This window comes from Danio rerio, chromosome 7, assembly GCF_052040795.2.
Source record: "Danio rerio strain M-AB ecotype USA chromosome 7, GRCz13ab, whole genome shotgun sequence".
Lineage (NCBI taxonomy): Eukaryota > Metazoa > Chordata > Actinopteri > Cypriniformes > Danionidae > Danio > Danio rerio.
The window spans coordinates 10,914,860-10,936,016 of NC_141027.1; the positions used below are offsets into that span (position 1 = coordinate 10,914,860).

Genomic DNA, 21,157 nt, shown 5'->3' on the forward strand with positions numbered 1-21,157 from the left:
GTTTAAAAACTAGCCTAGAGCACCATCTGCTGTTTAAAAAAAATAGCCTGAACTAGCCTAGAAGTCTATGTTTGCTGTTTAAAAACTAGGCTAGAGCGCCTTTTTGTTGTTTCAAAACTAGCCTAGAGCGCCTTTTTGTAGTTTACAAACTAGCCTAGAGCACCATCTGCTGTTTAAAAACTAGCCTAGAGCGCTGTCTGCTGTTTCAAAGCTAGCCTAGAGCGCCATTTGCTGTTTTAAAAACTAGCCTAGAGCACCATCAGCTGTTTAAAAAAGAGCCTGAACTAGCCTAGAGTCGATGTCTGCTGTTTAAAAACTAGCCTATAGCTCCATCTGCGGTTAAAAAAATAAATAAACAAGGCTCAACCAATTCCAGAGATAATCAATTTAGAATTGATCTATGACTCAAAATGCATTGATTAATCATCCCAGCCCTAATCAGATTACATATTTTTAATTTTTAGTGTCAATATTTTAAATACATTGAATTGCCTACTTTGGACACATGCAGTGTTTTAATATTCTGCATAAATTGGCGCCTCACTTGACTTTGGAACTGATCCAGTATCACGCATGATGTGAATAAAGTTTCAAATCTTCGTCAGAGCTGTTCAGCTAGGGCTAAACAAATGCCCCTGAATTTTAACCTTCCTCAAGCACCGCACTGCTTTGGATTCCTCTCGCAATGCACAAAAAGTGTTTGTCTGAGCGAAGACAGCTAATGAATTGCCTGAAAATTAGCTATGGATAAAGCTCAAGTTTTTATCAGTAATGCCAGCTAATTAAAATGCCCTTTTCACCCACAGTCAGTAATACTGAGGCACATTCGGGTGGCGTTCATTTACAGCAGAGCGAAAAATATGAGGTGCGGATGAAGATGCATGAAGTCTTGTAATCCTGCACAGCTGGGAAGTCATGTTAAGAGGGATTTCAGTAGCAAATTAACAGCAGCTTGTAAACGATGTTTGGTTGCTGCTGTTTGTGGTTTTGGTCAATGCACGCTCACAACTTTTTTTCTTCGTCTTCCTTTGTAACTTCTATTTTGAGGATTTAGAGCTGAGGAAGGTCATTAGGTCAGTGTTTACTATGTGCAAGGAAGTTCATAAAGTGTGAACTCCAGCTGACTCTGTGCACTTGCACCTTTTTTATGTTTATATATTCTTGTCAGTGCTACTGGATTTTGGAGTTCTTAAAAGTAAAAAACAAAAACTTACACTCTCAACAAACAAAGTACAGAACTTTGAGTAAAACAACATAAACTGTAGGACTGCGATTTGGGGAAAATATCTAATTGATGTTGTGATTTTTGATTTGTAATTTAATTTTGTAGTCAAGCTTCAGCTCAGTAATCTGTATCGTAGCATCTTGCTGCTAAAATGCAATGAGCGTTAGTTTAAGGGTGCTTTCACACCTACACTTTTGTTTCGGAACGTATCTCGTTTGCCCAGTTAGCGCGGTTCGATTGGCATATGTGAACAGGGCAATCGCGCTCTGTTCCGCGCCAAAGTAATCGCTCCGAGATCGCTTGAATGAGGTGGTCTCGGCTCGATTGAAACGAACCCTGGAGCGGTTCGATTGCAGTGAAAAAGCGATCCGATCCGAGCGCTGTTATATAACAGTGTTTTATGGATATGTAATAGGCTTACGGCTATATGAAGAGAGAATTATGAGTAGGGCGGGAAGTTTCACGAGTCTCCGGATGCCCGTAAACGAGTGATGATCTCCCGGTAATCTCGCGTCTCTCTCCCGGTCCTCAAATAGGCATCGTCGCGCACCCTTCTCACCCCTCCCCACCGTGTCTCTCCTCAGACACGTCACGCGCGCGCACCCTGTCAATCACCACCAAACCACCACCTCTCCTGACAGCTGAGCGGGACGCTGCAAAATAAACCCTGACACTCTGACCAATGTAAGGAGAGTTTCTTGTTTTAGCTCTTTTGGTCCGATTAGAAACTTTGCAGTGTGAAAGCGAACCGCTCCAAGAGCAAAGAGCAACAATGTAACAATTTTAATCTCTGTTTCAGAACAACTGAATCGATTCACAGGTGTGAAAGCACCCTAAAAAAAAAAAAAGGAACTGAAAATATATTATGGCTGCTTTCACACTTGGTTCAACTGCCTGGACCATTTCCAAGTACGATTGCCTACGATTTATATATATGTAAATATATATATATATATATATATTTACATATTTTTTTTCTCCTGAACCCCGGTACGCTTCAGCATAGAGCTTGCGAGCATCGCACACGTTATAAAAACTATAGTTTGTGGCACGCGTGTGGTATGAAGCAACCTTTGTGAGGTCGCATACCCCTTGCTGTGGCTGACGCCGACATTGATGTGCACCTCTCAAAAAATGTAACTACATGTCGTGATGACACGAAGAGCAAGCTCTGTGATTGGTTGGCTTAATAGCGATGACAAATGTGGGAGCTCTAGTTGGTAACTGATTTGTTCTTAACTTATGGTTAAAGTCAGTGTTTCCTCTAGGATTTTTTCCAGCTGTGGCGGCAGGCCTTTTTTTTTTTAACACATATCTACATGTGGCGTCATTTCAATGACAAATGTCAAGAGCGCAGTATTAGAAGTTGAGATAGCTTTAATGTAATAGCCAACAGCATGCGGATCTCTTTGCTTGCGCGCCGGTTTCCTCTGCTCGTGCACAAAACTTTCTGCACACCCCCTCAAATATAAGCCACTTCAAGAGTGCGCACATCTTGTGCTCTCTCAAATATATGGTGCTGAAGTGTGATTTAGTGCGTTTATGTAACGAGTATGTCTCCAGCATTTATTAGATTTGCTAGGAATATTTATGAGTGTCTCCCTAATAAACCTACAGTGATGTTAATGCGACCTGAAGTAAAGTGAAATGGCTATACGTCGAGTTTGCTGGCCTCACGCAACACGCACCTGTCAGTTAGCACGTAACCTAAAAAGGTTAAACAAATGATGCACAGCACTACTACGGTTACAGAAAAGTTTGTGCTGTTATAATTGAGTTACCTTTTAATACATTTAGGTACGATTATTACCCACTATTAAAAAAATAAAACGTTTTGAATGAGAAGCTGTATTGTTGCCGTTGATTAGTCAAAAGTTGGAAGTGGTGTTAGAGAGGCCAGCACGGGGCGCTCAACCTGTGGTCTGTGTGAGTCCTAATGCCCTGGTAAAAATGAAAGGGACACTATACTGTCAGTGGGTGCCGTCTTTCAGATGAGACATTAAACCTTGGTCCTGACTTTCTATGGTCATTAAAAATCCCGTGACACTTCTCGTAAAGAGTTGCAGTGTAACCCCGGTGTCCTGGCAAAAATCCCTTAATCGGTCCTTACGATCATGGCCTCCCAATCATCCCCATCCATTGAATTTGCTCTATCACTGTCTCTTCACTCCACCAATAGCTGGTGTGTGGTGAGCGAACTGGCGCTGTTGTCCAGTGGCTGCCATCACATCATCCAGGTGAATGCTGCACACTAGTGTTGGTGTGGAGAGACCCCCCTTATGATTGTGAAGCGCTTTGGGTCTATGACCATACACAATAAATACGCTACATAAATACACATTACATTACAAGGGATTGATCATCGGTGATAAACACAGGCTAAAATGACCAACTTAACTTTACACACATGAGTCATAGTTCACTAAGTTATGCAGAATCGTGTTCAAAATCAATTTAATCAGACAATCGAGATATTCATTCTGCGATAATGACATATTACTTCTCTGTGAAATACCGTTCTGTGTAGTAAATTCTGCACATGGAATTACCACATATAGTAACGTGTTTTTTTCCAAACTTGCTTTATAACTTTAGTCGCATGTTTAGAATAAAGTAAGATTATTTCATGATCCTGGGATTATTAGTCACATTATATCAATGAAAGCAGTTCAATTTTCAGTTAAAATGCAATGCTATGGTGGTTTCCTGTTTTGTTTTGTTTTTTTGTGCGTGTTTGCAGTTACAAGAGCACCCTCTTGCCTACAGAGAAAATTTACCGCTGATTATACAACCGAGCTTTCCTGACAAGCTGCGCATGACAATTGGAATTCCTCAATTGTGTTTATGATTTCAGCCATGAACAGCCCAAACCCTTAAAACAGGGTATTTGGCCACTACCGTTGTCAATAATATTTGAATGATTTTAGATCCAATATTCGGCTAAACTTGCTCAAATCAAAAACACACCTTCGCACATAAGCTGCTTTGTTTTTGATAGTCATCCCAAGTCACAAGCCCTCCAAAAGCTCATGAAAACGCTTGTCAGGATGCAAGGAAACTTCTGATTAACTGTCATTTCTATAGGATACTTTTAGCCTCCTCCTGCATCCAGTCTCTGAAATAAACAACACTGCTACTCCATTACATACATCAGCACTTGCTTGAGGCGTCATTTACATATCCATAATTCATCTGCACATGGATTATTCACGAGTTTGTAAGGCATAGACATCTGTTTCAATGCACAGCCAGCCAGAGAGAAGCCTTATTTTGGGGGGTAAACCTTTTGGGTTGGCAATAGCATGCGAATTTCAGCCCAAAATCCATCTGTAAATATTTGCATTGGATGAATGGATGATTTCATGAAACGGACTACTGTGTTTGTGCCATCCGTTCAGTGCAGAATTGCAAACCTCCCCCTTTTTTTTTTTTTAAACCAGATTAACATATATGCACAAAAACGCACATCTCTTTCCAACGCTCTCTTTGAGTTTGCCATATTGTTTAAGCTCATGCCGAATCACTAGCGAGCGTAGCATGTTTGTGCCGCTTTGCCTATAAACACAGAAATGTGCTTTCGGTTCCAGTTGTTCCATGGAATCGGATCCCGGCGCTTGTTTGGACAAGCCATTTCTCATTGCCTTAATTCAGGCTAAGGAAACACAGCATTTGCATCAACTTGTGTGTTTTTTGCTTGTGCGCACATGCTTGTGTTTTCAGTAGTTTTCCACATTGGGGAAAAAATGCTTGTGCTAGATGCTGTGTGTTTGTCCTGGCTCCAAGACTTTTCCCTCTTTTCAGAGTTTGACTTGGGATCAATCTCTGATGTTTTCTCAAATGGATTGATTTTGGCAGATCTCTCAGGTATTATCACACCCTTGTACTCGCTGTCTTTCCTGAGATGCGATTTGACATCTGATAAGAATAATTAACTTCCCTGCACTGGTTTTATTTTCTCTTTCCAGAAATTGAACCGAAGCTCAGTCTGCGGTTCATTGCGTGAGTGACAGAAAGCACATTTGAGAGCTTGAAAAGAGTCTCTGATTGGTTTATTTTGGCTTGGTTTGCATTCCAAGCCAACGCTCATCCATACTAATCTCTGCCTCACCCAGGTGTCCTTGCGTTCATTCTCCCAAGTTGTTAGCATTCAGAAAAAGTCGCATTTCTAGTTTCCGTGCTGTTGGATATTCAACCTTGCGTTTGGGGTCATTGTGTTGCATAGCTGATGATTGTTTGAGCTCTTCCAGCTCGGCTTTCAGCTGTGGAGTTTTTGTGGTATGTGGTGTTTCTCTCGAAACATAACAGCGTGTACTTTTCACCAGAAAGTTCAACTTTTGTCCTCTCCGCTCGCACAGCATCGAAGTGAAGCGGTGCTGTTGAATGTCTTGGTGGTCTTGTGATGGACAGCAGTATGTTCTGGTCTTCTGTAGCTTCCTGTGCTGTGTTTTCCTTGGATTCTGCTGGATTTGTGAATTATCGAGAGATAAGAGAGACTCCTGAGCACACAGACTGTTTCTGATCCTCGGACATCTTTGTAAATAAAGAACAAACTAGAAGATCCCTCTGGTGGGCTTCTGGACTCTGCTGTCAGCCAAGGGTGTTTGGATCTTCTCTGAAGACTTCATGACATGCCCTTGCATTGATCTTTGTAGGACACTTACTCTAGAGGGGAAGCAAATGTTTTGGCTTCCTGTGAATATTATTGTTATTTATTTATTTATTTATTTATTTATACAAAGACTTTTCTCAGTTTTTATAGTTCCATGTGCCTAAAGACCAGTCAGAAATGGGAATAAATATTATAAACTAAAACTGATAAGTGGTCATTTTTGGAGCTTGGATACCTACTTGGCCAAACTAAAAATATCTGTTAATTAACAGTTTGTGATTCATAAGTGTTTTCCTTTTATTTACGGTTGAGAATTGCATTATGGAATGTTGAGCTCTGCTCTGTCCACTTTTGATGTTGAAAGTTGAATTCTACTGTTTAACAAAGTGACTTTTATTGACATTTTTGAAGTTTTAGACAAGATATTGTTTAAAAATATAATATAAAAATGTAATATATAGTTATATATAGTTACAGCGCCAATAGCCTAGTGGTTAGTGCATCAACATATAGCACCTAGGTGCTCGCGACGACCCAAGTTTGATTCCCAACTCAAAGTCTTTTGCTGACCCTTTCCCTCTCTCTGCTCCCCATACTTTCTTGTCTGTAAATCTCTACTGTCCTGTCATTAAAGGTGAAACCCCCCAAAATAAAATAAAAATAAATAAATAAAAAATAAATATATATAGATAGAGAATTAAAGATGCAGTTGGTGTCAAAATGCAAACCGGTTAGCATAATATCTTTGAAACACAGTCCCTTCCCTGCCATCCAAAGTCATGCCTCCTGAAATCTCGAATGCGCGCACTGCGACATGACGGCAGACAACCCACTATATCATGTCATTCGCCAGTTAGAAATGTAGTTAGTGTTTGGCCGTTATTAAAACGCCATACTTGCATGCTATTTCAGAGCGAATATTCAGAGTAGCATGGTAAACAATATAGGGAACACGTCACAGGTTGTCATTGTTCAAAAATGAGCCAATGTAAATATAAAATCAACTTAACCTCAGTAAAGCAGGCTAGGTGATATATCAGTATTTACTTATGTTTTGTTGTTAAACTAAATCAAATCAACATTATCGATGCTGTAAAAGGTCCCTTATGAAACTGAAAATAGTCAGATCAATCTTTCACCGGGAGATTTCAGTGGCTGAACAACACTTCTGTGCATGTAACAAATTCGTAACAAAACAGACTCTACATCAGCTTTGCGTAACAAAGAGTTTTAAAACATAACATTACCTGTCTAAGAGAAATGCTTTAGCCATTCAGTCCTTCCTCCAGCATGCAAAAGTAACTCTAATATTGATTCAGCATTTTAAAAAGGTTTGATTCAGCATTTGGTTTTACCATGACTGTGATTGTCTTGTGTGCACATGAACATGCATCACGCATGCAGACGTGCAGAGGCAAACAGTAGATCTGTGTGAACATAGATTCGTCCTTGTACTAATCTACATTTGTTGACAGACAGTTTGGGCTACTTATCAGAATTATGGGAATAATCAGCCTGACAATATTAAGTTGACGATATTAAGTTGAATAAACTTTTTTTTTGACTTACCCAGAATATAAAAATACATAAATAGATTTAGATCATTTACTTTAATCATTACTATTGGAAGGTGAGGAGTATTTCAACTAGCACAACAAAAAATGTTTCTAAAGACAATCACCTACTGCACCTTTAAGCCTGAAAAATAACAGAAAATGTACTGGGAGCTTATTACCAGGTTTTTGTATTGTAAATTACAAGACCAACCCACCTCAAACTAATAAAAATGTCAATAAAAGTCACTTTTACAAACTTTTCAGAATCTAAAAACTTTAAAAGGAAAGGTCAGCGTCCCATAGTGGAATTCAAAAGCAAAGTGGGAAAGAAAAATACATATTCACGAAATATGAAAAACTCAATTTACACATTTTACCAATGTGTATATATAGTAAACTGTTTTTATTTTTATATATATATATATATATATATATATATATATGTATGTATATATGAATCGGAGACCAAGATTGCAATTTAATGGGTTTATTTTTTTATTTTTTTACTTATTTTTACTTGACTGCCATAATATATATATTTAGGACTGTCAATTAAGATAAGTTTACACCTTAAATCGCAATCATTGTTTCTAATTAATCTAGACCCGTGGTTTTCTTTCTCGGTCCTGGAGGACCGGTGTCCTGCAGATTTTAGTTTCAACCCCACTCAGGCGCATCTGGTTTAGCTAATCAAGCTCTTATTAGACTTCCTAGAAACATCGTTGCTGGTGTGTTGAGGCAAGTTGGAGCCAAAATTTGCAGGACACCTTGCCCTCCAGCACTGAGATTGAGAACCCCTGATCTAGTCCATAGGTCTAGACCAGGGGTCTCAAACTCGCGGCCCGAGGGCCATTTGCGGCCCTCAGTACAAAATTTTGTGGCCCACGCCCACCGCTGTACACTGACAGAATCAGCGGAGCGGTGAGAGAGAGCGCTCCCCGCTCTGCTGATTCTATCCGTACACAGCGGTCACTGGCGTTCCCCGCCCGCCGTGTAAACAAAGGGGCGGGGATGCCGGTGACGTCACCACGCACCCCGCCCCTTTGTTAGACGCTGTGACTCGCGCCGGCCAGAACCAAGGTAAGCTGTTCCCGCCCCTGCCTGCCACTTAGCTACCTATCTGCAGCCTGCCACCTACCTAGCTACAGCCTGGATCTTATATATATTATAGGTAGATACAGACTGGTACAGACTGATGTGACTGGAGTGGGGTGGGGTGGGGTGTTTTATTTATACATATACGCCTTTTTTTTTAGGTGAGGCGTGAGGGAATGGAAGTTTTGAGTGAGTTCCCCCAAGCCATACTGAGGGTCTCAACTGCTTCCGCTCTAAAGCCAAATGTGGTTCAGATTTGTGAGAAGAAGCGCTGTCGAGTTTCTGGCAGCAAGGAGTAGGCAAAAGATGCCATGTTCAGAAGAACTGTTCATAATCTTCACTCAATGTTCTATTAGTGTTTAGGACACTTCATGTTCAGAAGAAATAATTAAAACTGTTAATAATGACATTTGAGGACTTTTTTTTTTTGTGAAATCCCTTATGCGGCCCAGCCTCACCCAGACTTTGCCTCCTGCGGCCCCCAGGTAAATTGAGTTTGAGACCCCTGGTCTAGACCATCTCGAATCCTTTAGGTCTGCAGCTCTGCACAGTTTTGCTCTCTAATCAAACAGCTAATCCAACTAATCAACGTGTTTGAGACTACTACAGAGTTGGAGGACTAGTTTTTGTGGTCAACGCACTGGAATCTTAGCAAATATTTGCTTTACAGACATTATAAATGTATCCACATAAAGCTTGAAAATTCTACTTTTAAATGAATAAGCTACACTTGAAAACACGCTTTTTGTTTTGTAATCCGTATTAAATTAACACAAGGTACAGTCCGTCCTGTCATATGCACATCACATGACAGCGCTACTTTTTGTAAACAAAGAGTTGCTGTCATTTCTGGAGGAGATTCACCATCAAGACCAAGTTGTGAATTACTTGAGAAGAGCAGCGCGATCTGACGATCATTATCCAGAGAATGATAAAGTGTAGAACAGTCATAAATGAGGTTGGTGTCATGATCTCGTTTCTTTTGAGTGCACTAGTGCATCAGCTCGAGCAACCTGAAAAAATGCTGATTTTGTTTTATTCGAACGATTAGAAATGAATCTTATAAGATGGTAGTTGTTTAGTTTTATCGGTGATTCTATATGTAAAGTAATTGTAATATGTAAAGTAATTGTAAGCTTGGCTAACAGTTTTGGAGATTTTGATGTTTCCCCATTCAGACAGAATGCCCGGGAGGCATTTCAAAGATGGTTGCTGAGTGAAAAGACTTGTCTTAATGAGACTTTAATTATATATTCTCTCTTGATCTGTCAAAAATTCTATTATTTATCCCACAATGATACATTTGCGATGACGACAAGAAGCGGGGGTCAAACAATAAATTTGCTTTAACCAGTTAAACTCTGTAGACGTCATCGACTTTCGCTTTCAGATTTAAAGGGCTAGCATTGCACCAGACCTCCGTAAGCGGTTTCGTTTGAACGTGTAGAATCTATATTTTATGCACATATGCATCACTTTGATTTTTATTCTACTGTACAAAAGTTATTTACACTTAAATACACAGTATTTTGGATGCCCGAGCTGGGTATTGAACATTGGTTTATTTTTATGATTTTCATATGGTTTATATATGACACATGTACAAGTTATAGCTCAATTGAAAGCTCTTGCTCATACGGTTCTAGCATTCTTTTTACTGAATTATATTCACATATCAAACATTTGTTGAATGAATCGCGGTGTTTCCATGACGCAGAAGTGAAAACAATACATTTATGATCAATAAGCAGCCCCAGATAGCATAGACAGCTGTCATCTCTTACCTTATGCTGTGCGCTTCAGGGCCATTTCTCCTCTGTTTTTGAGGTGATGTGCATAAGTAATCCTTTTAAATGTCTGATGTGGTCCAAACACAGTGAATTATGTTTGATCAAACAAAAGAATAGTGAAATATGTAAACAAGGATCGTTCTCTGCGGCTTGTACAGCACCTCTCATCAGTTGAAATACAATAACTTTTGCATAGATTATGGTAGAGACATTTTTCTTTTATCCTATGATTACAGACATGTGCAGGAACCACCAAAATTAATTACAGCAACCTAGACCACACACAAACTAAAAGGTACACTTTCAAATTTGAGTTTATATTAAAAAAAAATACAAAAATACAAAAAGCGCCTCATTTTTTAGGTGTCTATTATAACACAGACAACATATACAGTTTTTTTCAACACTTTCAATACTGTTTTATGAAATTAAAAAGGGTTTACATTAAATTGATATCACATTTTTGCATTTACACCTCTGCATGTGGATTTGGAAAGCTTTTAAATTCGGGTAGGCAAAATCCAGGTGGAAATCCCAAAATAACAGCAGAGTTTAACTGGTTAAAGAAATATTAACGTGTTAACCTTTTCAGAGTAATTGCATGCGTTAGTGCGCCATTGTTGACAGCCTTTATATGCAATTTTTCTGTAGCTATTTTTCTCCGAATGGTTCACAAACACATTTTCCCAGCTGACTCACAAAAATGATTGTTCTTGATGGAGACAAATTTACCTTGCTGATGTGTTTTCTCTCTGCTCTCATCTACGGAACCTTGATTTTCCTGCCTGAATTTCACACTGTGTTTATCAGCTCGGTCACATGGGTGCTTGTTTAGTTACAAGAGCGATTTTTCTGTCTGCGTAATATCAGTCTGTGTGGTAGATTGAGATGGAGACGGGAGACCTCGTGTTCTGTTACCTGATAAAATCTGGCCAAAGCTCTTGCTGGAGTTTTAGAGTTCACAGGCTTATGTAGCCAGTCATCTCAACAATATACTTTGTATTAGTGTTGTCAAAAGTATTGATCTTTCGATATTCAATTCATCCTTATTTCTAAAGCGCTTTCACAATGTAGATTGCGTCAAAGCAGCTTAACAAGTTCCAGTAAATTGAAAATGTCAGTTCAGTTTTCAGAGTTGAAGTTTAGTTCAGTTCAGTGTGGTTTATTTTCACTGCTGAAAGTCCAAACACTGAAGAGCAAATCCATCGATGCCCATTTCTACAAGTCCCAAAAGAAGGAAACCAGTGCAGCGAGGATCAAACTTCACCAATTGACGAAAGTGAAGGAAAAAAACCCCTGAGAGAAACCAAGCTCAGTTGGGAACGATCATTTCTCCTCTTGCCACACTTCTTGTGCAGAGCTGCAGTCTAGGTGCTGGAAGCCAGAGAACACTGGCATTGATATTGATAGTGGAAAAATCTGAAATGATATCGATTTTCAGAAGAATTAATTCACGTACACCTATACCTGTTACAATAATCAATATTTTGGTGCTTATAAATCGTGCCACAAAAAATAGATATCTTGAAAAGCCTAGATGCACCACAATCCCACACGTACACACTTCCTGCAAATCACTGAACATATTTATCGCCTGCTGCTACCTCTCTGCAACTCTCTCATGGTCGCCCACTGAAGCTTAGCAGGGCTGCACCCGGTCAGTACCTGGATGGGAGACCACATGGGAAAGCTAGTTTGCTGCCGGAAGTGGTGTTAGTGAGGCCAGCAGGGGCGCTCAACCTTCTGTCTGTGTAGGTCCTAACACCCCAGTGTAGTGAAGGGTACTCTAAATTGCTCAGTGAGCGCCGTCTTTCGGATGAGATGCTAAATTAAGGTCCTGACCCTCTGTGGTTGAAAAAATCACAGCTTGTCCTTCGAAAAAAAGCCTTAACATCCTGGCCATATCTGCCCACTGTCCTATCAGCTGGTGTGTGGTGTGCAGTCTGATGCAATATGGCAGCCATCGTGTCATCCAGGTGGATGCTGCACACTGGTGATGGATGAGGAGATTCTCCCCAATGTGTAAAGTGCTTTGAGTGTAGAAAAGCGCAATATAAATGTAAGGTATTATTATTATTATTATTACTATGCCAAATAATCTCAAAATTTTAAAATTTCATACTATTTTTAAAACACAAAATTTATTAGTGACAGCATCCAAAACCTGCTGCCGACATTTTAACATTAATAATCAACAAAAACAAACAAACACTAGGTGTGTAACGAGACTCCATGACACGAGATTGGGTTTACGAGAACAAGATGAGACTAGATTTTTATACCATTTATTTGGAATCTTTTGAGTCTTATTCAGCTAAAAAAATCACAATTCAAAACTATGTAGGTGCTTTTTCAAATTAACTTGTAATGAATGTTATTTTGCTTCTATTTAATGAATTCTATGCAGTAAAGGACCTGCAAACAATGCTAAAAATGTGCTAATAACCTATGTGAATGGAAAATAGTATTCTTGTATATAATTTTAAATATTTGCAAAATATTTGGTGATATGAATGGAAAATGCAAACACTGCTAACTATTTATCTTTAAACTCTACTGACTGGCTTCATCCCTGTATACCAGGGGTCTCAAACTCGCGGCCCGCAGGCCATTTGCGGCCCTCAGTGCAATATTTTGTGGCCCGCGCCGACCGCTGTACTCTTGACAGAATCAGCGGAGCGGGGAGAGAGAGCGCTCCCCGCTCCGCTGATTCTATCCGCTGTCAAGTCTCTGGCAGCAAGAAGTAGGCAAAAGATGCCATGTTCAGAAGAACTGTTCATAATCTTCACTCAATGTTCTATTAATGTTCAGGACACTTCATGTTCAGAAGAAATAATTAAAACTGTTAATAATGACATTTGAGGACTTTTTTTTTTTGTGGAATCCCTTATGCGGCCCCGCCTCACCCAGACTTTGCCTCCTGCGGCCCCCAGGTAAATTGAGTTTGAGACCCCTGCTGTATACAGTTTCCTATGAGAAATCAAGCTCCTTTTTACAAATTGAACTTTACAAAAACATGTCATTTTTGGTTTTTCACTTTTAATATTTTATAGCAGTTTCATTTTCATTGAGCAGGATTTCATTGATGCCCCATGTCAAACTCTGAGCTACTTGATGCGAGGATATGAAGTATGGATAGGAGAGAGTTGTTTTATTGTAAAAAGGTAAAATATTATATACTGACATCAAGACAAAATAAGTTATTAGAAATGACTTATTAAAATTTTTGTTTAAAAATATTGAAAAAAAATCTTCCCTCCAGCACTTGGGAAATTTGGAAAATAAAGATTTTAAGAGGGCTAAAAATGTTCTTTTCACTAATAATAAAATTTGAATTGAGAATTGTGAATTTTTTGTGTTGAACACTATTCTGTGTAGTACAAGTCCTTAACATTGAGCCAAACTCAAGTCTCAAAGTGTTTTGAAATGTGTGACGTAATCTTAACTAAAATATGTAGAAAGGGTGGGACATATAGCAACCCCGCCTCTAAAAAAAAAAAAAGCCAATCGCATTTAGTTATCACAATTTAGCATTTAGTTGTGCTCAAGTGCATCAAATGAACAGCAATTAAGAAGCGTCTCGAAGGGGGCAGGGCATGTCACATAATTGAGAATATTTGATGGGTCAAGTTTTGCTGAGAAACTGAAATATGAGGTTATGTCAAAAAAATCATTCATCTTTATAGACTGAAGTCACAAACCACAAGCTTTGGATGTTTATATTCTCTAAATGTGAATTTTGTCTTTTTCTTGAGCACACAAGATATCCTTGTGTCCAACCCTGTGAAACAGTTTGATAATAACATCAAAAGCTTATTTTAATGTTCAGAGGATCTTTAATAGAGCTGTGAACCTACACTAGTCTCACGGTTCGGTTCGGTTGCGATTATCATGCCATCGATATTTCGGTGCCTCACGGTGCATTGACGGTGCTTTCCATACACAGTTTTATATTTTCTTCACAGCAACAGTTCTTGTATTAAAATGTATGAATATATTTATATTTATATATTATTTGTAATACAATTTTGTCATTTATTACAAACAGTCAGATATATAAACTGTAACTTTAAACAAAACGAGCATTTAGCAAATAATATAAACAAATATAAACATCCAGCTCACTCTCTGATCCTTGTCTAGTTCTCTTTACACCTCTTGATTGGTCGTGATTGGTCATGATTGGTCACACCCTCAACAAAAACGGTTGCGACTGGCTCTTGCGCGCTGCACTCTTCAGATGAGTGACACTGATAAGCGGCAGGCGGCGATCTCACAGCTGATGTATGATAGACACGGTGGAGAAAACTCTGCAGACACGCACTCGTCAAATGGGCCTGTGTGTGTGTGTGTGTGTGTGTGTGTGTGTGTGTGTGTGTGTGTGTGTGTGTGTGTGTGTGTGTGTGTGTGTGTGTGTTTGTGTGTGTGTGTGTGTGTGTGTGTGTGTGTGAAAAAGAGGGAGAAAGCGAGAGAGAGAGAGAAATGGAGTAGGCTACTTTCATTCTCTCGATCTGAGTGAAATAGGGGCTTTTGTTGTATATGTCAGTGAAAGACTGGTCCAGCAAACTCGCACAGTAAAATTGTGCACAGTTTATGAGTATTGAGTAGTTAGAGCGTTGTAAATAATCACGATCGCCTCCCTCGCGACAGAGCGCATATAAGTTAAATGACGACGTATAACCGTTTGCGATTATTACTGAACCGATGCTGAATTGTCTGCGTCTGCATCGCGGTGCACCGAAGAAACGATTAATTTTGACACCTCTAATCTTTAATGATTATAGTTTATAGTATATAGTTTATAGTATTGCATTAGTACAGGGTTTTTCAAAGTCTAAGACAGTGAGCCTCCCTTTTGACACAACTTATCCACTGGCGCCCCCCTCCTCCCAAACACGCACGCACGCACGCACGCACGCACACACGCACGCACGCACGCACACACACACACACACACACACACACACACACACACACACACACATATATATATATATATATATACATAAAGACACAGACAGATGTCAGACTGTTAACTCACTTTTATCATCATTTGCATGAAAGTGCAATTATTTACAGAGTAATAACAAGTATTTTAATATAACGTTTTTAAAACTAGGATGATGGTTCAATATGAATAGAACAGATCCAAGAACTGTCCATCCCAGTCAAAATAGTGGAAGTTTAGTGGGTCTAATGCTGTCATTAGCCAAAATATTTTGACAAACCACACATAAAGGTTGTGGTTCATCAGCTGGTCCTGTCCACATAAATCATAAACTCAAATACTGATCATCATATCGTCGTCTTTTGGGTTTAAGCCCTGAACTTGAAAGCTTTTGTGGCTAGGGGGCGTGGCCGAGCGCCGTGGGAACGGAGTGAGGCCACCGCGTAAGTGGATACACTTGCGGTGCGCACCTGCCTCAGATCCCACGGAAGGAGCTCTGGATCATAAAAGGAGGAACAAGGGCAGAGGAAGCCGAGAGAGGACCGGACCCGGACATATTTTACTTTTGCTTTCAGTTTGACGGCAGTCTCCGTGAGGATCTGCCGTCCGTTTGTTTTGGTTTAGACGGAGCTGCCGTCACTGTCATTAATAAATCACTTTAAAACTGCTTCGGTTCTCCGCCTCCTTCCCGGCGGCCAAAGGGCCGTGAGCTTCATTACAGCTTTGAATCGGGGTGGGTCTCAGAAACCGACCCATTGTATTAGCAGGCATATACCTGTATTCACAGAAGCGAATTCACAGCTATGGCCTTCTGGGTAAAAAAGGTTTTCTTATATTTGACGTATTATTTTTTTCTTTGTTTAATTAAAACGTTTAAATATAATAAAAAATACATATAATAATTAAACTTAATAATTATATTTTTATTATATTATATTTTTTTCCCGCGCCTCCCCTGACATGCTCTGGCGCCCCCCCCAGGGGAGGCGCGCCTCACACTTTGAAAACCCCTGCATTAGTATATAGTAAAGTAATATAGTTACCTACTAATGCTATACCATTATATCAAGTATGGATATTTTTGAAGGTATTGTATTGAAAATTGTAGTATCTTGACAACACTAGTGTGTACTACTGTGTGATATCTAGCTCACGGCTGCTTTTTTCTGCGCTCAGCCCTGGGCAAGCCTACGGTAAAAACCTGATCTGAGGTCAGACATCAAATGTGTTTTGTTTCTGTGTGTGACCTGGTGCACTCCTCACAGCCGCTGCCGCTGATCAGGTGTCAGGACCGACTGCTAAGCCAGCTGGAAGAATCTAAGATGAAAACCTAAAGAGCATATCTGGCTGTGTGTGTGTTTTTTTTTTCCCTTTTTTTTTTCTTCGTCTACACCTTGACTTCTTGCTCGACACCTCTAGCAATTTCTTTGAGCGCATCTTAAATCGTTAAAGCTTCAGTCACTGTAGAGCTGCATGAATTTGGAAACTGATAAAAAAAAAAATTTAGTTTTTCTGCAAAACCCATTATGATATTAAAGGAGTAGTTTACCCCAAAATAAAATGACTACATTATTTAGTGGGGTTTTAAACCTTTTCAAAAATGAAAATAGCAGTTATATAACCAAACATAGCACCAAACATGTAAAGCATATGAGTGTTTCTAACAAAATGCCGGGTGCATTCAGACAGAAGGAGTGTGTCCTACAGGTGGCTGTCAAGCCCGCACCTGCATGGAGAACACTCATGCATCAAACCGTTATGTGATGCATTGTGTGTATGCTTTGCTAAAAAGATAGGTCTTTAATCTAGTTTTGAACTGTGGAAGTGTGTCTGAGTCTCGGACATTATCAGGAAGGCTGTTGTAGAGTTTAGGAGCCATAAATGGGAAGGCTCAACCTCCTTTAGTGGACTTTGTTATTCTGGGTACTATCAAAAGCCCTGAGTTTTGAGTTATTAAAGAGCGAGTTGGATTGCAGCGAGACAGAAGGTTGTTGGATAAACAGGAGCTAGATTATTTAAAGCTTTATAGGTAAGAAGCAATATTTTATAATTAATATGGAACTTAACAGGCAGCCTGAGTAAGGAGGATAAAACTTGGGTGATATGATAATTTTTTGTAGACCTGGTAAGAACTCTGGCAGCTGAATTTTGCACTAACTGAAGTTTATTAATTGAGGATGCTGGGCAACCAGCGAGCAGAGCGTTACAGTAATCCAGCCTAAAAGTCATAAAAGCATGAACTAACTTTTCTGCATCTGATATGGATGGCATGCTTCACAACTTATATTTCTCACATGAAACAAGGTGGTTTTTGTGACATGGGAGATGCTTTTCAAAAGACAGTTTACTGTTTTGTGACCCTTTAAATGAACAGAGCAGTAAATATATCGTAAGTGCAAATCCCCCTCTCTCTCTCTCTCATTGAGTGATCTGCTGTCAATAGTTTTAGAAGAGTAATATATTTAAATGGTCTTGCATGTATTTAGGCCTTTTTTATTTATTTTTATTTATTAATTTATTTTTTACACATAACAACTGAAAGTTCTGTGTTTTTGACAATTACAATTACGGCCTATTTCCATTTAGTAAACAAGTATTAGATTAATAGATGTGCATTTTAACAAATTTTCATCTTTCATCATTTGCAATGTTTCCAATTGCATTGTTGGTTATTTTTGTTTGGCAGTTTATTTTGCTTTGTTGACCCCTGATTGATAAGGCTCTAGGCTGAGGTAAAATGAATTGATGAATTATTTTCTGTAAAGCTGTTTCTGGCCATGACACATTCATATCTAAATTTTTATAAGAGACATGTTTAATAAATATCTCAATAAATGGGCCAGACATTTCTGACTTTCTATACAAAGAGGCTCAGGAAATGTTTTTCCGGAAGCCCGTAAAGATGCATTGCAGTGACAAAAGCTGCACAGTTTGTGAATAAAAAAATATAAAAAATAAATGTTTATTTATAATTTACAAACGGTTGTACAGTTCAACTAGTTGCTCAGTTTTTTCTGCTGTCATTAACCCCTTCAGACCCTGCCTCCATTACAATGGACATCACATATAATCCCATTTTTCTGAAATTTGGAACATAATTCAGGTCTGAAGGGGTTAAAAGACCACGACTCTTTTTGTCAGTGTGAGTCTGAACAGCTACGTCATTCCCAACCACCAAAAAACAAAACAAAACTGTAAACCTAGGGGAAACACTTGTATGCTTATCAGTGTAATTTTAGGATTGCAAGTCAGGCAGCCCTGTTTCACAAGCTTTGTATCTTGCTCTTAGAAGTGTCCACGTTTATTTCCATGCTCGTGTCTCTATTTTTGATGCTTTCTCTGCTGTTCTTGACCCAACATACCATTTCATCCATTTGGATTATCTAGCAAAATGCCTTGATGGAAATGTTTTTAGCCGCACATCATAATGTTGCTATAGACACAAGTGCAGCTCAAATAAACAGCACAAGATGTTTGTGTTGCAGTGTCATTTCTGCCGAGTTCACCCACATGAAGACGTGAGGATGCCAGATTTGTACCACGCTTGGATTTCTGATTTGAAATGTGACGATTTACAGCTGTTTTCCTCCTCCTCTGTCCTCTCAAGGTATGGAGTGACTCCTGAAAACATCATCCTGTATGGTCAGAGTATAGGGACGGTGCCGACTGTAGACCTGGCATCGCGGTACGAATGCGCAGCGGTCATCCTCCACTCACCTCTTATGTCTGGCCTACGTGTGGCCTTTCCTGACACCCGCAAAACCTACTGCTTTGATGCATTCCCAAGGTAAGAGCCAAACTTTTTTTTTTTATTTAACAAAAGTTTATACAGAACCGAATTAGACATTCAGGCAGGGCTACCATAATTGAGCTATGCTACCATAAGTGAGCAAGATGGATTTATATTCTTGTGGTTAGTAAGTTTTATAGGGAAAATGTATGCAAATTATTGTTAATGTACATTTCTTGTGTGCATGGTGCAAGGAATTAAAGAAAAGATTTGTCTTGGCTTTTTAGTGCTGCTAGGTTTTTGCAAAAAAAAAAAAAAAGAAAAAGAAAATGCTAATGAGATCAAGCCTTTAATAGACTTAAACCCAAACAATTTATTGTGAAAGTAAACCACAAACCAAAATATTTATTAATGCCGTAAACTGTATTGATTAAAGCTAAAGATGCTTAAGTGTTGGGTATTATAAGGGACTCCAAGAGTGTGGAGTTCTAAGCTTTACGAACATGCAAGCACAAGGGATGGCTTAGATCAAATTGACAACCAGTCTGGCCACTCATGAGGACACGAAAACATGAAGTTTGTCTTCAGAGCTGTTCTCACGGTCAAATACAAACTGAAAATGAAAGATCCGCATGACAAATCATCAAAAAACAGTCTGGTTTAGCTTAAATTACTGATTGAGGTTTTATTTATTTATTTATTTTGTTTTAAACTGTCTATTTTCAATTGACACTTTTAAAATGTTGATTATATTTTGCTTTATTAATTCATTTAATTAAATATAATTGAAAATTGAATTGAAGGTTCATTCAGCTCTGGTGACCCCTGATGAATGAGGGACTAAGCAGAGGGAAATTAAAGGAATAAAAATCATATCATAAATAATCAATTAAACAAATCAATCAGATCAAAATTAATACAATTCACAGAATTTTATAGGACACAACGTTTATAATGTAATTTAAAATGTAAATTACTTAATGCAATGCAACAAGTAGTGTTTGCTACTAAAGGTTTTCCTTTCCCATTAATGATAATTGAAAATGTAGATAAGTATTCAAAACTAGTAGTATGGGAATAAATCCTTAAATTAAAACATTTTTAGTTTAACTATTTTATATTTAGTTTTTTTCGTATATTATTATTATTTTTATGTATTTATTTTTTATTATTTTTATTTTATTTTATTAAATTCTTTACATTAAGCAATTTAGTTTACAATTAAATGTAATGAGAGCTTAAATGGGCATTTTACAGCAATTTTCAGTTCATCATGTGCCTAATTGCAGTGTTGCCAACATTTTTATTGTTGCATAAAGCCTTTATTCTCAGAATGCTATCAGTGTCTTGTTGTCCACAACAATATATATATAAAACTTTTTGGACATGGATTTAATTAATTTCTTTTTTTACATTTCGTGACCAGCAAATCTGCACTATTTGTCTTTTTTTTTTTGGTCTTATACATTTTTATTGACTTTATTTTATTTATTTATTTTATTATTTCAATAATTTATATTTAAATTATTATTTTCTTTTTTCTTACTTTTTATTTGAATTATTTTATCTTTCATAATTTTTTATTATGATTAAACATTTTTATTATTATGTTTTATTTTAATTTTCATTTTATTTTTACTAATTTGTATAAATTTTTATTTGAATTATCATTATATTTATTTATTTTTTTTATTTGAATTATTTATTTTTTATTACTTTAATTATTATTTATTTTTTATTAATTTTATTTTTTTCAAAATTTTTATTTCTGTTTTTTGATTAATTTTCTTTTTTTTATTTTTATTTTAATGATTTAATTTTTATTAATTTGTATTCTATTTTTCATTAATTTTCATTTTATTTTTACTTTATGGTTTATTTTTATTAATTTTTATTTGAATTATTGTTTTTTATTACTTATTTAAATTATTATTTTTTTTATTTTTATTTTATTCAGCCCTGCACATAAAACAATTTAGTTTTACAATTAAATGTAATGAGAGTTTAAATGGGCGTTTTTAAAAGCATTTTGCAGCAATTTCCAGCTCATCAACATTACCTAGATAAGTTAACAAACTCTAAATGAAGAATTCTTTTCAGGCAGTTACTCATTTTAGTATAATGCAAGTTGCAAAATCTACCAATGCATTATTAAAACAAAAAGCTGTATGCTTTCAAATAAATGTGCCTAATGTGTCTATTTG

General features: G+C 37.8%; 1 protein-coding gene across 1 annotated transcript in view; it reads left to right on the forward strand.

Annotated features, from left to right (window-relative positions):
- Positions 1-21,157, forward strand: part of abhd17c (abhydrolase domain containing 17C, depalmitoylase) — a 94,471-nt gene that overhangs the window by 37,089 nt on the left and 36,225 nt on the right. The window contains 1 exon segment of the mRNA NM_200157.1: positions 18,831-19,010. Coding sequence (NP_956451.1) covers positions 18,831-19,010 — 180 coding nt within the window.